Source organism: Vigna umbellata, chromosome 3, assembly GCF_029865625.1.
Source record: "Vigna umbellata cultivar VRB3 chromosome 3, Vumbellata_1.0, whole genome shotgun sequence".
NCBI lineage: Eukaryota > Viridiplantae > Streptophyta > Magnoliopsida > Fabales > Fabaceae > Vigna > Vigna umbellata.
Genome location: NC_142167.1, coordinates 40,329,718 through 40,346,501, shown reverse-complemented (window position 1 = coordinate 40,346,501; position 16,784 = coordinate 40,329,718). Strand labels below are relative to the sequence as shown.

General features: G+C 29.2%; 1 protein-coding gene across 3 annotated transcripts; it reads left to right on the top strand.

Moving 5' to 3' along the window:
* The first annotated feature begins 9,544 nt into the window (after positions 1-9,544).
* Positions 9,545-14,379, top strand: LOC124840072 (protein GRAVITROPIC IN THE LIGHT 1-like). 3 transcript variants are annotated; one of them, XM_047316063.2, is made up of 3 exons: positions 9,545-9,908; positions 10,336-10,493; positions 12,614-14,379. In XM_047316063.2, exon 3 carries the CDS (start codon positions 12,614-12,616, stop codon positions 13,976-13,978), a length of 1,365 nt encoding a protein of 454 aa, XP_047172019.1. In that variant the 5' UTR covers positions 9,545-9,908; positions 10,336-10,493; the 3' UTR covers positions 13,979-14,379. The 3 variants fall into 3 exon arrangements, with proteins under 3 accessions (XP_047172019.1, XP_087966316.1, XP_087966317.1); XM_088110190.1 differs by having other exon boundaries at positions 10,321-10,493; XM_088110191.1 differs by lacking the exon at positions 9,545-9,908 and adding an exon at positions 9,941-10,111.
* The last annotated feature ends 2,405 nt before the right edge of the window (positions 14,380-16,784 follow it).

Below are 16,784 nucleotides of genomic sequence, written 5' to 3'. Positions count from 1 at the left end.
CTTTTCTCTAATTAATTTCTTTCTCAACGTTTTTTCTTTAATTTCTTTCTCTTTCTTCTTCTCCATCTCTCTCTTCCATCATAATTTCATTTCAATATTAATCAAACATATGTTTCATCTCTATACTTTTGTCTTTCTTTTCTTTCATTTTTTTCTCCTCAAAATTCTCTTGTAACTTTCTCTCCATCTCTAAAAGAAACTCATCAGCCAACAATTTGTGATAAACATGAGGGGTACTTTGAACACATATACCTTCCATAAGTCTAAAAAATACAAATATAAATTATAATAATATAAGCATATAAAAAAAACATCATTGTATATCAAGAGCCACAATAATGAGAAACCAGAGGACCATTCTAATATTCAATGTGAGGACATACTCAAGAAATATGGGAAGGTAAGTGAAAATCACATGTATCATCGCCACATGTTATCTAATAAAATTCTTATAAAGAAAAACATGATAAAACTCTCACAAAAAGAAAACTCTTTTTTTTTGTCAAAATTCATACATATCTCATATTTCATCTTAATATATTACAAAGTGCATACTTTTTTAAAGATGAATTAGACAAAACCCTACAAAATTTCACATTAATTCTCAATAACTAATATTTAATAATTATTAATGCTATATTTAATCTCATTATATGAATGATTATTTCTTATATATAATTAAAAGATAAAAAATTCAAAAAATAAAAACCTCAAAAAACATCTCAAGATCATTTCACAAAAAAATAATAACTTGATTTATAAACGAATGAAGTGGAAGAGAGAGTGGAATAAATGTAAGATCACATAGGAAATTTTGAAGCAAAGAGTTTTAAACAAAATTAATTATCTCAAAATATTTCTAATGTGTTATTATAAGCAAGGTAAGGAGAATGAGGTTAAAATTTTCTTCTTCTTGTATTAATACTAATAAACTTATATGTGTATTATTAAATTTTTATTTATTTTGAATTATATATTGTTTTATTACTTTCATTTAATTTATTTTCAATTATTATTCAATTTATTTTATATTTATGTATGTAAATTTATGTTAATTAGTCTTACTTATATATTTTATTTAATTTATCTTCAATTACATATTGATCTGATTATTTATTTTAATTAATTTTGTATTAACTCAACTCATTGATTTCATTCAATTTATTTTCAGTTACTTACTTATGATTATATTATTTAATTTATATCTAATCATGTATTGGTCTTCTATATTAATTTATATTTTTGTTATTATATTTATTTATGACATTTTGACTTATATTTAACTATTTATTTAAAGTGCTTCTTTAAGTCTTATTTTATTTTATATTTTATTATTTTAAACATTATTATTTTATAATTCAAATATATAAATACAATAAAAATAAAATATTTTTGTATTTAATTAACTTATAAGTTATCTTGTTTGTATAACTTTTTATAGGTTTAAATGATGTATCGATTATTGGTAAAGAAAACTTGGACATTTTGTGATCCTTGAAAATATCTTAAAGTTTATCATGTAGTAATTAAGGAATTAGGGATTATTCCTATTTCATTACAAACAAAAAAATAGATTTATGGACATATAAAATCTATAAATAAATGTCAAAAATTCGTCGACAATGTAAGTATTTTGATGGATTTATTAAAGATTTAAATTTATCAGTAATGTCTTTGTCAGACAATTATCGATGAATAATGACGTCTATAATTACTAATAGATAAAGACCATCTATAATTACCAATGACATTAGCTATCGGTAATGACATGATCTAATGAGTTACATTACTGATAGAATAATCCTTCGATAAGTCCATCGGTAAAATGAGTAATAGATTCAAGTACAGTAAGCATAATTTTCTACCCATCATAATAAACTTGGACATAATAAGATGCAATGATAATCAAATCCAAACATTTCAAACAATATAGTGAAAGCAAATTTATATCATTAAAAACATAATTATAATTTCATTAATACAAATATAGAAGTCTTAAATTAAATTAAATGTACATAAACTAACAAAAGTTCTATTAATCAGCATAATCATCAACATCATTTTTTTCTTCTTCATCCTATTGTTGCTAGGAAAGTGGCTGGATTGGGGTGGGTTAGACTAGGGTAGGCTGGACTGTAGAGCATCATTTTTGGGATGATGTTGGGGTGAACTCAGGTTGTTATATCATACGTTACGCTTCCGAGGGTTAAAATATCATGACTAGATTTTGGAGACTTACAAATTGTTGTCTCAAATCATCATAAGCCTGGTCACGAGCTTGTAATGGTTGTTTCATAACATTATGAAAATGATCACCACTATCGAATGTAGATGGTTGGTGCTTTAATGTACCCCTTCCAACAGTGTAATTGACAACAAGTTGCTCTGTCTCATAAAGTCGTCCTTTATTTTTTCCACCGACGACGTCCGCCCATCATTATGTCCTAATGATGTCATCATAATCAGTATTTTCTTATAATGCATCATTAAGACATGATCCTTGCTTTGATATGACTTGTGAGAGTCTTTTTGAAAATTCTTCCCATTAAAGAATATGTAAAGTGTCAATAGAAAGAGAAAGTTTAAAAGAAACAAAATGGTACAAGTTTGTAAAAGAGTTTGCTTACATGTGTTCTCCAAGACCTCTCATCAACAAACTAGTTAAATCCCTTCGAAGATGAGTTTGTTGAAACATCTCATCAATGTGCATAGTCTGTCCCAACTCTTGTGTGTGTAACAGAATAAAAAGTTTTATATATATATATATATATATATATATATATATACACATAATTTTAAAATACATAATTGTAATAGTTATGTTAATTGGTCTAAGTAGCAACAATCGACCACTTTTTGTTGCCAAAGACATGAAATCCATTTACTTTCAAGAGTACTATAATGATGTCAATTTAGGAAAAAGTAAAACCAAGTCTTTTATTTTCCATTTTATCAGTTACTAATATCTCAATGTTAATATATATATATATATATATTAACAAACAAGAGAATTAAATTCAAAAAAACTATAGAAGGAGAGAAAGAAAGTAACATTATAAGGTTTGAAATAAATTGATGCACATGAATATGTCTCCTTACATGGATGATATACTGTCAGACATATGCATAAGGACCTCCACTACACCTACTTTTATGTATGCACACAATTTCAAGTCCTCAATGAATTTGTTGAAATTTTGAGATATAAGTTCTTATGATACTCTCCTCCTTTATCTTTTCTCCAAAGTCTCTCAAAGGTTTCACAAAGGAAACAAAGATTATGAAGCAAGCTAGAACCAAAAACACAAGCAAAAAGTCGCAAACCTAGCTACCCGACCACAAAACAACTAAAAAAATAAATTTATGCCCTTCAATTGGCCAACCTAACAAAAGTAAACACATTAGCTTTGTATATACCAACTTAAAAACAAAACATAACCCTATTAAATTGCTACCAAAAACTAAAAATGTAAATAAAAGTATCAATCACTTGAGACTTTGTTTGATATGACCACACTCTAGCTAGTACTGGAAATGGCTACTGCATAATGGAAAGGTGCAAACACCTTAGATGATGGAGACAATATTGTCTATTCCTAAGAGAGAAGACGTTAATTAACAAAAAAAACTTAACATGCCCAAAATGGCATTCGTATTTGGGGTTAGAGTTATAGTTATCATTATGTAATAGATAAAAAAATGAAAGAGAAATAAAGATTTAAGATTTCAATGTGGATCTAGGGTTTAAGATACCCTAGTTCATCCAAAATGATCATGTATAATGTTTTTATAGAAGTGAAGGAAGACAACTAGGAAGGCGTAACACCCCCACAAAGAATAGAGTAACAAACACAAAAGCACACACATACAGAAAGAAAGAAGAACCAGGAGTCATTATCTTGTATTGGAAAAACCTTATGGCTTTTATGTTAAATAACCCTACTAAACAAATGAGTCGATCAATTCGCAGTCCTCTCCACGTGGCTAACATTGGTGTTAAAGAAATATGAGGTTCTTTGGTTATTTAGCTTATTGAACAGGACAATTAAGGGGTTTTAAAAGACACTAGTATTGCAGATAGAAAATATTGTGGCATTACATGTGCATCTTGTTATATGGCACTTTCCCTAAATTTTACATAAAGACTCATTTTTTCTATGTTTATCATACATCCTATCTTATTTAATAAAGTGACACAAACACTTCTTTATTAGTCTCCCAAATCTTCTACAAATTTTTTTCAATGTTCAAGAACATTTATTATTATTTTTTTCGCAACCATAGCTTGACTTTCCACCTAATTTTTAATTAATGTAAACTTTTATTGCAAAGGTGGAAATGGAAAACAAATAATCAATTTATGTTACATTGTACATTAAAATCAATTAAAAACAAAATCTAGAAAATTTTATAACTAATTAGATAGTAAAAATGTATTCTTTTTCTAATGCACTTAACCTCTAGTATAACATTTTATTTTTCTTGGGGCCAAGTTAAAGCTAAGATTTTTAAACATCCCTATCTATGTCTCTAATTATATGTTCCTGAAACATTACTCTCTCTATCCTTTATCTTTAGCTTGCTATTATGCCTTGTTTATGGAAATGTTTTCTCCTCCTACTGAAAATGGTTCTAGAAATCAAGGGATGGGTCGGAAAAGGAAGCATGATGATGACAACATAGAGTTCAAATCAAATAACCTAGACACCGAAAGTAAAGAGAGAAGCTCAGTAACATACTCTTCATGCTTCGTTCTATAGTTCCTATCATGACAAATGCAACTACCTGAACTCTTCACTCAACCAAGACCTTTACCAGCCAACAGACACAAAATCAGCATACCACATAAACCAACTAGCAGACACAAAACCAGATGAAATTGATGTTGCACAATATATGAAAAATTTGGAGATACATGTCATCTACGAGTTCATTCAAAACCAATGATAATAACCTCTACAACTCTCAATAATTTTTCCAATGACACTGAACAAGAAAGTGCGACTCAATTTAAACTTCCTATGACATCAGATTTCACAACCAAATACGCATGACTATCATTGCACATATTTAACAATTTGTTCCACAAACATAGAACATACCTTGACAGCAAGGCCTTTCAATAACCTCTCTCAACGACGACAGCTGCAATAAATGCAGTAGGGACTATCGACCAAGATCCCTCACACGCACCACTAACCTTCGAACAAGATCCCTCAAACAAAACATGAACCCTCGACCAACATCCCTCATCATCCACTCTTACGTCACGATAGTGGCCTTCCGATGGTAGCGTTAACCTAGTTGGTTGCCTCACGTCACGACTGTGAGTGGAAGAAGGAGTGAAGCATCAAATGTCATTCTCGTTGGAGTGAAAAAAAAAACATAGGAGTGTGTCTTTCTTCGAAAGCAAAGGAGAGCGTCTTTTTTCGAAAGTAAATTTGTGGGAGGAAAATGCCCAAATTTTAACATGATTTCATCGAAGAAGATATAGACGAATTAATCAGTCGGTAAATTATGTCACCAATTCCTTACCAACAAACATATCTGCTGATAAATCAAACATAAACCTTTGTTGGTAAATTTGTAGGTAAATTCATTTTACCAACAAATATTTTTGTTGATTTATGAAATAGAAAAGTTTGTCGATAATTTCATTAGTACTTAATGTTTACCGACAGATATAAGGTCGTTAGTAAAATGTGTTTTTCCTTTAGTGTTTATTGTAAAATTTCTCTATTATCTTCTTTTTCTTATAATTTTGTCATCAATATTAGTATAGTTAATTGATAAAGATAATCCTGTTAACTTGGTTAAACTTCTACTAAAATTTTGTTATATTTAGCTACCTTACTTTAGGTCTCTAGATTTTGAATAGTTTTACTTTTAAATTTAGAAGTTGGTTTGAAAAGAGAGATTTTAAGTAAGATAAACTATTTATGTTTTTTTTTAATTATAAAACCTCGAGATAGATGATCTCAATATGATGGTGACGTGGTCACAATATCTTAATTGTTATGCATAGTCATCTATTGTTTGAACATATTTTAAACGTTTGAGTTTGAGATTATATTTATTTTGTGTTATTGTTATGTGTTATATTACTACATTTAAGACAAATTAGTTCGTGACTACTTGAAGCAAAATATTCCATGTTAGTTTACAAGCTTGATGAGAATTGAAATATACACAATGAATATGAATGACAATGTTAAATTTATATGAATGAAGGATGATATTTGAACAAATTATGGTTTATATTAATATATTTTTTAATTGTTTAAAATTTATGTTTTTAAATGCCTTTGAATAAACTCTTCACAAAATAGAATTTGATTATATTGCATGGGGCTAGTTTTATGATATTTTTGTTTAAACAAATGATTTTCATTCAAAATAAAACTTAGAGCAAGAAACTAAGCTTGACTTTTGGTCCTATTTTTGCTCAAGCAAATGATTTTTCACTCTCGTAAATGTTTTTTTTTTCGTTCAAGCAAAGGAACTTTCACCCAAACGAAAATAACACTACAATTCATCATTGTTTTTAGCCATAGTTTCACTTAAACGAAGGATTTTTCATTTAAGCAAAGAATATTTTACTTAAACAAATTTTACACATAGGAATTTTTTTTTACTCAAGCTAATATTTTTTCTCCTTTTCCTCTTCTTGTTTCTTTAATGAATTTTAATGTTTATTATAAAATATAAAATGAATATTAGTATGCATATTTAGTTAATTTTTAAGTTGGTTTAAATGAATTATATGGTACGAGAATTATAACACTTCTATGAATTTGGAGTCACAAATTTAAGATGATATGTGAATTATTGTTTAATTTGTGTATTAAGTATTGACATATATGTTGTAACAAATAATTTTATGTTTTAGTTATGGTCTAAATTACATAGATTAAGACATAAAGTGGTAAGTAGCTAAAGAGAGCTCTTAAGCATAGTTAAATATACAAACTTAGATTATAATGAACTTACCATAATAAATTATTTTTAAATTTTCATATAAATATAATGATTGATTTGGATTAGATTTTAGTATCTAGTGCTACATGCTTAATATTAATATAAAATTTTCAATATAGCTCGATATTCCATTGGTTGAATATCATATACTAAATACAATATACTTGTTTGATTGATATTGAATTATTGTTAATTAAATTATTTTCTTTACATACATATTTTTTATGTTAAAAATTTATTTGATTAACTTATCTTTTATATGTGTAATAATATGTTGTAACTACATTATATACATGAGATATAAATATAAATAAAAAATAACATAAATAAAAATAATTATTTTAGGCTTAAATGCTTATTTCGTCCCATGTTAAGAGGTGAATTTCTGTTTTTAGTACCCGATTTTTAAAATGAAGACATTGGATCTCTATGTTATGAAAAATATATGAATAAGGTCCACAAAAAAAGAACAACTTCAACAAATCATGAAAGAAAAAGCTGAACAAGAGAGAGAAAAAGCTGGACAACAGAAGAGAGAAGAGAAAAAGTATGACCACATCAGCATGGACTTAACGTCGTTGCTGTCAACTTAACGGACATGACCTTATTTATACCCAATATCTTTCTTTTTAAAACCGGGTACTAAACAGAAATTGAAATTCACCTCTTAACATAAGGACGAATTAAGCATTTAAGCCATTATTTTATTTTAATTTATCTTTTATAAATATTTTATTTTTATGTATATACATGTTAAACTCTATTTTAATTTTTATTATATATTTTTTTATGATGGTGTTACAAAATAATATTATAATAATTACATGTGATATAAAAAATAAATGCACATCATTAATAAAATTTAATTCACTAATAAAACTAAGCAACTAATTAATTAATGTCATAAATAATATATTTATTAACATATTTACTCCATGATATAACATTAATGAAAACGTTTATATTACTTTAATTTTTAAAGATAAATTCAAATTAAAATATTCAAGATAATAATAAAAGGATAAAAAAAAATTATCCATCTACTTACTTATTGTAGAAAGTAAATTAGGGATGACAATGTTGATTAATCTATCTCGTTTTGATCCGTTTCATATTTGACCTACAAAAAGTGAGTCAGTCTCTATCGTCCCCGTAAAAAAATGTGGATTAATTTCTCTAGCTAGCCCCACATAACTTTTGGCCCATGGATTTGTGGACCAGGATGCGATTCATATAAGAATTTTAATAATTTTAATTTATTTAATTAAATTAATAGAAATATTAGTTTGTACAGAGCTATTTCTTAAAATAAGTAATATTCATAATTTATAACTTATAATAATTTTTAAGTTGAAAAATAAAAATGATTTTGAAATGGACTAAAATAAGGGAATGATGAAACTACTTTTAAATGAACGAACTATTTTTATATAGACCAAAGAAGAAAGCCAATGGGAAGTTACGAATAAGAAACACACACGATGAGTTTAATGCGAATTATACGGTCCAAATGCAGGCTAATTCGTCATTGACCCAAGGACCATCCTAAGTTATGCGGGACGAGTCCAAACAAACTAACAAACTAAGATACTCAGCTCACCTTGCACTTTTTCTTGCATACCTATTGGTAGCTTTGCATGACAGATCTCACGTTATATTCTTAAAGTAAAATAATTAATTAATAGGTTAAATATATTTTTATACTTGAATGCAAAAATGAATTTTGTTTTTATCCTAAATTTTAATACATTTTGATTTCTACTAGACTTTAAAAATAAATAAATATAAATTTTTTTAGTCTAAAAATATTAATTTTTTTAATTTATTAAATGATATTTATAAAATTTGAACTCTAACCTGTAAAACGACTTAAATAACTTAAGGGTTAAATATGTTTTTAGTCCCTAAACTATTGACCGTTTCTGGTTTTCGTCCCTCTTCCAAAGTAAGGTACAATTTAGTCCTCAATCTTTAAAAAACGTTCGTTTTAGTCGAAAAAACGAACGTTTTGAGGACTAAAACGAGGACTAAAAACAAAATTTTGAGGACTAAAACGAACGTTTTTCTAAAGAATGAGGACCAAATTGTACCTTACTTTGGAAGAGGGACGAAAACCAGAAATGGCCAATAGTTTAGGGACTAAAAACATATTTAACCCATAACTTAAATATTAATCTAAAACATACTTTAAGAAAAATTAATCTTATTTAAGTAAAATATTTATTAATTTACTTTTAAAATTTAGAAATTATATTGTATGAAAATTTAAATCAAACAAATTTTTAAATTTTCATATAAAAACATATTTAATTCTTAATTCGTAATTTCCTATTATTTTACTACAATATTACAATATTTAAAATAGGGAATTTTCAATTTCCAAGTCTTTCTATTCATGCAGAAGGAACGAATATGTGAATTTCCATTCCTACCCTTCCCGCCCTCGAACGCAACACGTAAAACCTTGGTACTCCAAGGGCATAAAAACAGCCTCAAAATTACCGAAAGCGACACAACGCTCTGCGGCCTTTTAAATTCCCAATGCCCAGAGAGTGTTGTCATCTCCCAACATATCAACCCTTGTCCCTGTTCGTCATCACACACACTTTCTCTCTCTAGATTTCTCTCTCTGGATTTTTTTCCCTCTCTCGCATTACAGCTATCGTATTTCTGTCTCTGCCATTGCGAAAGGGACGCTGAAAAAAAAGATACATATATAAAATAAATAAAACACACAACACAACAGCCTATAAACCGAGCGACGAGGTTTTCTAAGGGACGGAAAATAAACCAGAGAGTCTCAGAAGAAGAAAACAAGGGAATCAATCACACAACACAATAACAAGAACGGGTCTTTGAAGAGATTGGACCAAAGGGTCAAGTGGGCCTTTTTCAGTTTTTTCTACCATTCATTCAATTTCCTTCTTCAGGTTAGCTGAGGAAACTTCATAAGAAACTTCACGAAGACATTAAACGTCTTTTTTTTTTCTTTTTTTTGTTTTTGTTTTTGTTTATTCGCTATTGGCCGTTTCTGTTTCCATTTTCGTTTACGTTTCCGTTTTTTCTCTTTATATTGATGAGGGGATAGAAATTTAATTCAAAAACATAAACTTTTGGTGCTACCCGTTTGAAGGTAAAATGTAAAGTCTCTGTTTGTACTAATATCTTTTTAACGCGTTTTTGTTGCAAACACGTTTTGGTGATCATTTTGTTGACTTTGGGCACTTTATATTAACTTGGTTGTAAGTTTTCATTTTTTGTTTGCCTTTAGGTGTTTTTGTTTTTGACCTTTTTGGTGTTTTGGAGGAAAATAAAATAAACTGTTGTTCTTACTCTTGGTAGTTTTTGTTTTGGAAGGGCGATTGATTTTGCAGGTGTTTGAAGTTTTCGCTTGGACAAGCATCATATCTTTGAGTTGTTCTGTTCTGTCTCTGTTTTCGTGAGATTTACGTTTTACCATGAGGAGAAGTTAGCACATACTACTACTCCCCTTGTTTCTCGGAAGATTTTGTAAGGTACAGTGAAAAGAAATCCCTTGGCTTGTCAAATCAATGGTTAAGCCGTTAATGTTTGATTTTGTTTTGATTTTTTTTCTTTAGTTTTATCATTCACACTAATCTTTTTGGGTTTTGACTTGCTTAGTGTTTATCTAGGCATAGCATCCATCAATAATAAAAGGGACTTTGTGGTTGTGGCCATTAGTGGGAAACATAAAAGTTGTGATTTTGATTGCCAGAAGGCATGGAGGTGCTTTGTTTTGGCGCTTTTATTTGATGTTTATGGCTGTTGATGTCATGGTTAATACCTAGGTTTCTAGCATCTATAACGGATTTTGTTTGTTGTGGACTGTTGGAAGAGAGGTTGGTATTTTTTGGATGAAATAAGGAATTGGGTTAATGTTTTTTAAGGCCCCATGGTCTAGTGTTGTGCTTTCTTAAGGTAACATGTCCTGTGTCTGGTGGATTTTGAAAGCACCAAAGAATCTAATCTTGTATTGTTTTGACTTTTCTAATACCAGTCATGTGAATGTTAATTCCTGTGTAGTGGATGTTGAAATGACAGAAGTGGAGGTAAGGAGTCAATGGCTGTAAGAAAATGGTGCTTTTTCTTGTTATGTGGTTTTTTACCTTTCAGATACAGTTTTCATTATGTGATTTTTGTCTGGGGAAGGAACAAGGGTCTGTTTGTTTTTTCATCGGACACCAATGATATGTGAGTGATTTCAACGTCCCTTTGAAGCTTTGGATCGAAAACCAAGCGCGTTAAAATGTTTGGAAGATGAGTGAGGCTTTGAAGTACACTCATTTCATGAGTTTCTGTATTTCTGTTGAATTAATTACTTTTGTTTGTCCTATTTACTATGATATTTATGAACTACAATTAGTAGATTATTAGTTTCATTTGAGAAGGTTTAAAGGGTCCTTCTAGGCATAGTGAGAACTGGGGATAGGTATCTCTTTTACCATGTAGTGATTGGATGATTCCTGATGGGGTTGATACGTTTTTCTCATTGTCATCATGTTGAATTTAAAAGTTCCATGTCAGATATTCACTTTCATAATGTGTCCTATATTGCAGACACTACCAAGTTACTGCTGCTAGGCCTGATCTTTACCTGTTGATTATGAAGATTTCAGGGAATCCTAGGGGGTTATGAATCAGATGAATACATGTCTAATATATATATCAAAAGTAACAACTAATTCTCAGTTTGATAATTGTTACTTAAATACTCATAATTAAAATATCATTTAGCATCATGTAATGATTGTCCAACAAAGGTAGATCACTTGAATTTACTTTTGGATTTAACTATTCAATGAGGTTATGCATATTTTGTTGACTGAAGTTGCCTTTGTAAGACATGGGAAGTGAACAGGATTAGTGTTGATTATGGCTTTAATCATTATTATTTTCATAATCAATCGGTACTGAAGATAAACTATTGATCTGACCCTTTTGTACAGAAGTTCTGACCAGTTTGACTGATGGGCCAATTCTCGTATGCTCTTTGAACCGAAATTAGAGGAAGCCAAACAAGTCCTGATATGCATGTAAAATCACAGTAAAATATGCAGAAATGAGGGCCCTGTGTTTTTTTGGCTGAGTCGGTGTTAAATTTTGGCTTTAAGCTTTCCTTTTTCTATAATAAAACCTTTCTTTTTCAAAGAGTATATAATGTGTACATTCTCTTAAGTCGGTTCAACTACTGAATTATCTTCTTCTTTTTGCCATAATGGTTTCATTTATGTTCACGTTGGTAATTGCCACCTTGGACATGATGCCTAGTGTTACGTGGATATAGCATAACTTAATTTAATGCATCTTTTGATCATGTCCTTCATTCTTTATTCTTTCCGGTCCCTGTCTTCTAAATAAGCTTGGTTAGAAATGTCTTTTTGCAGTCTTTGAAAGTTGCCAAACATTAAACTTTTACAGGTGAAGAACAAAAAGAAAAATTCCAGCCTCCATTAAAGGCCTCGATCTAAGCATTAAAGCATAATGCTTTTTTTCTTTTTCTAAACACTCATCATGACCACCATTGTTAAGACATTATTGCCCTTGTTTGTCTTTTTAAACCCTTGAACACTTCTCTATTTTCACCTTCATTTGCTAAGTTGTAATGTTTCTGCAGATGGAATCTGTTAAGCCATCAGCAGTGACACCAAACAAAAACAAGTTGGCTCGCACATTTGCCAAAGTTCTTCACGTTAGAGCAGTGACAGGAATTGCACCAGTTGATGGACTGAAGAACGTTAAAGGGGATGCAGATCTCCAAAATGAAGGAAATATAATCAAAGAAGATGAAGAGCTTCAGGAAAGAAAGGCCACAGAAGCTTTGCTTGCAAATGCATTTGCTAGCATTTCAACGGTGAAAGCTTCTTATGCTCAGCTGCAGCATGCTCAGTCTCCCTATGACCCTGATGTAATTCAAGCTGCTGATGAATTGATAGTCTCAGAGTTCAAGACCTTGTCTGACCTAAAGAAATGTTTCTTTAAAAAGCAATTTGATCCTTCACCAGATAGAGCAATTCTTCAAGCTAAATTGAAGGAGCTGGAGAGTGTGAACAAAACATTTGAGATCACAGGGGAGAAGTTAGAATCACAGGCTCGGCTCAAGGAATCTGAGATTATATTTCTTCAAGAAAAGCTAGAGGAGGCTACCAAGCAAAGCAGGTCAATTGAGAAGAGGTTAAATCAAAGTGGATCATTATCAGTTCTTGACAACCTCCACATTTCAGGATTAAGTCCTAGTCATTTTGTTACTGTTCTTCGCCACACCGTTAGGTCCATTCGAAACTTTGTGAAGTTGTTAGTGAATGAGATGAGATCTGCAGATTGGGACATTGATGCTTCAGTGAATGCCATTATCGAGCAGAATGTGGTGTACTGGAAAGAAGATCACAAATGTTTTGCAATTGAGTCCTTTGTGTGCAGGGAGATGTTTGATTCTTTCAACTTCCCTAACTTCTCCCTACCCAACGAATCCCTGCCAGATAAAAACAAGAGGCAACTGTTCTTTGGGAGGTTCAACGAGCTAAAACCAGTGAAAGCAATGGAGTTTCTTTCAGGGAAGCCAAGATCACCCTTTGCAAAATTCTGCAGGATCAAGTTCTTGAGACTTGTTCATCCCAAGATGGAGGCATCATTCTTTGGCAACGTGAATCAGAGGAACATGCTGAATGGTGGAGAGTTTCCTGACACCAACTTCTTCACCTCATTTGCTGAGATGGCCAAGAGGGTGTGGCTTCTACACTGCTTGGCCTTCTCCTTTGAGCCTCAAGCTTCAATCTTTCAAGTGGAGAAGGGTTGTAGATTATCTGATGTGTACATGGAGAGTGTGAGTGAAAATGATGAAGAAATGGCAGTGGAATCTGAGCCACGTGTTGCTTTCACTGTTGTTCCAGGCTTTAGGATCGGTAAAACTCTAATACAGTGCCAAGTCTACCTCTCACAAGTCATGGTAAAAAAATCCACATTCAGAGAGCAAAAAAGGTAGTAGGAGTAGTAGTAGTAATAACAGTAGCAGTAGTAACTACTGGTGTTTTCATCAGTGGTTGACCCCACCATGCAATAGGCTATTGAAGTGGAAGCCAATGTTTTTAGTTGAACGGCTGTGCTTGTGGGGACTCAGCCTTCTGCTGCCATGGTTCAATGGGGGCATTTTCTTGTCCATTTGTATTTTGGTCAGTTTCAAAAGGAAGCGCGTGAACCGTTGCATTGGAAAGTGCCCTTTTTGTTCAGAATGTTTTTTTTCTTACTATGAAGTTTAATTAATCAAATGGTTGCCCCAAATTTTGTTGATATTAGGCCGGTGGCAGAGATGGTCTTAGCTGGAATGCATCTTTACCAGACATTGCATATGTTTTGTACATAATAATGTTGGTGGTAATTTTGTTATGCTCTTAGGATTTTTTCTTCTTCCATAATGTTTTGTCTCGTTATAGATATATCTCATCTATATTTTATGCTTTTGTCTCAGACTAATTTAATGGAAATTAATGAAGTTTCAGCAAAATGGATTTTCAAGTAATTTAACTTTAGATTTAATTTATTAACCATTTATGTTCAATTTATTGGTTTTCTTTCCAATTTTTACCATTTTACTAGTTTTTTAGTATCTTTTATATTGTGGAAAGTAGGTTTTTCTCTATTAATTTTATGACTTTATTAAATTACATTTCTTAATTTTTTTCAAACATATTTTAGATTTATTTAAAAAAAATTGTTTTAATTTTTTTTATTTAACATATTTTTGTTGAATGGGTTAATTTAAATTTGTTGATGTGAACTTGTTATTGTTAGGTAGTGGGAGTTTGGGTAACATGTATGATATTTTAGGTTTAAATATTAATACTATCATTAAAAAACCTAGAGATGTAAACATACATACTTCAATTTATTCAGAGTTCTTAATTTGGTAACAAGATTTTGAAATTAAGAGTAAGAATTAGAATTAGATCTTAGTGACACACACTAATAAAGAAATAAAAGAAATGCTGATAACATTTTCTCTTAAATTATTTTATTATTATTGATTAAAATTTATTAAGATCATAAAAATGATAACTTATTTAATTTAATAGTTTAGAATTTATGAATTTAAGATCAATAGCATTGAAAGAAATTTGTAAGAAAATGTTAATTAATATTTCTCAAGAAAAAATATTTTCATGTTAATATATAATTATACGGCTTAAGTAAGTTTAAAGTTATGAAAATTGAATATTTTTAACCAAGGATTTACTAATTTTTATACATAGTACTTAATATTTTCATGTTAATATATAATTATACTGCTTAAGTGAGTTTAAAGTTATGAAAATTGAATATTTTTAACTAAGGATTTACTAATTTTTATACATAGTACTTAAATATTTAAAAAATTTCAATTAAATTTATGACATTTGATTTTCCTGTTAATTAAATAATGTGATTGTTATTTTTAGAAGGTTAAAGATTTACATTGTAAGATATTACATTGTTCAAGGAAGTGCTTTGTATATTTTATTAAAACTTTTGAAAAGACATGAATGGTTTTGAAGCATGTAAAGTTTATTATTAACCTAAAAATCACTTGCCATATTAAGTTAGCTATAATATCATTATATTAACTACTAAATTTATTTTTATAAATAAAAATAAATAAGTAAGATTATAAAATAAGATAATAGCAGTAACAAAAAGCTTAAATAACAAAAATGCAACTAAGAAAAATAAAAATTTTGAATATTAAAAAAACTTATAAAAGTTCAATTAAAAGTATTTTGAGAAACTTAAAACTCACTTAAGTGTAACTCTATTTATTCTTGAAAATTCTTTAAAGAATGCTCCCAATTACAACATTCTTAAGATATTTCTAAGTATAAACGGTGTAAAAGATAATTTAACTCTGTTATGTGTACATTAGTTAATCTTGGTGGACAGAACCATATATAAATGTTATGAATGGATATATGAGTAATTATGACTCTTTCAAACAGCACAATTTCCAATTAAGTAGAAATTATTAATTTATATGAAACATGTTTTCTTCCGGCAAAAAATGCCTTTCTCCCGACCTTGGATGCCTTTAAAGGGACACAGAACGACTCATTATTCCCTTATTTACTTTTCAAATTAATTTTTCGACAACACATGAGGACACTATAAGATTTTTCAGAATATTTTAGATTTTTTAATATTTAAAGTATGTTCTAATTGTCTTTCAATTTGTAATATTGTTTTTAAAATATTTTTGTAAGCTTTATTTAAACAGTTATTATACATTATACTAAGAGACCAAATTAATGTAAAAATTTACTCATAGATTAAGAGTATGCTAAGATAGAGATTTATATGAAAATAGAGAGAATAAAACACTTTTTCATATAGTAAAATTAATTAAGAAAATTTACAGAATAATACAAAAAAGTATTCATTATCTAATTATATTTTATGGAAAATTTATTTAATTTTTTCTTTATATATATATATATATATATATATATATATATATATATATATATATATATATATATATACACACACACATAAATTTCTTTCATTGATTGGTTTAATAGAGAGACAAGTGACTTATAAGTGGTATTGTGTTTTATAAATGGCATTTGTTTTTTTCTTTTGAAAAAAGAAATGGGATGCTATTTTTTGTATTTATTTTAGGAGAATTATTGTTGTTATTAAATTTTTTACCATCCATATTTATTAATTAGTATCTCATATACTTATATATTTCATGCACATTGTATAATATTCTAATTATTAAATTCCTTTTATATATATATTATCAATATCAAAATTTAGTT

Coding starts and splice junctions, on each gene's coding strand:
- LOC124840072 (XM_047316063.2), top strand. CDS start 12,614: ATGGAATCTGTTAAGCCATCAGCAGTGACACCAAACAAAAACAAGTTG.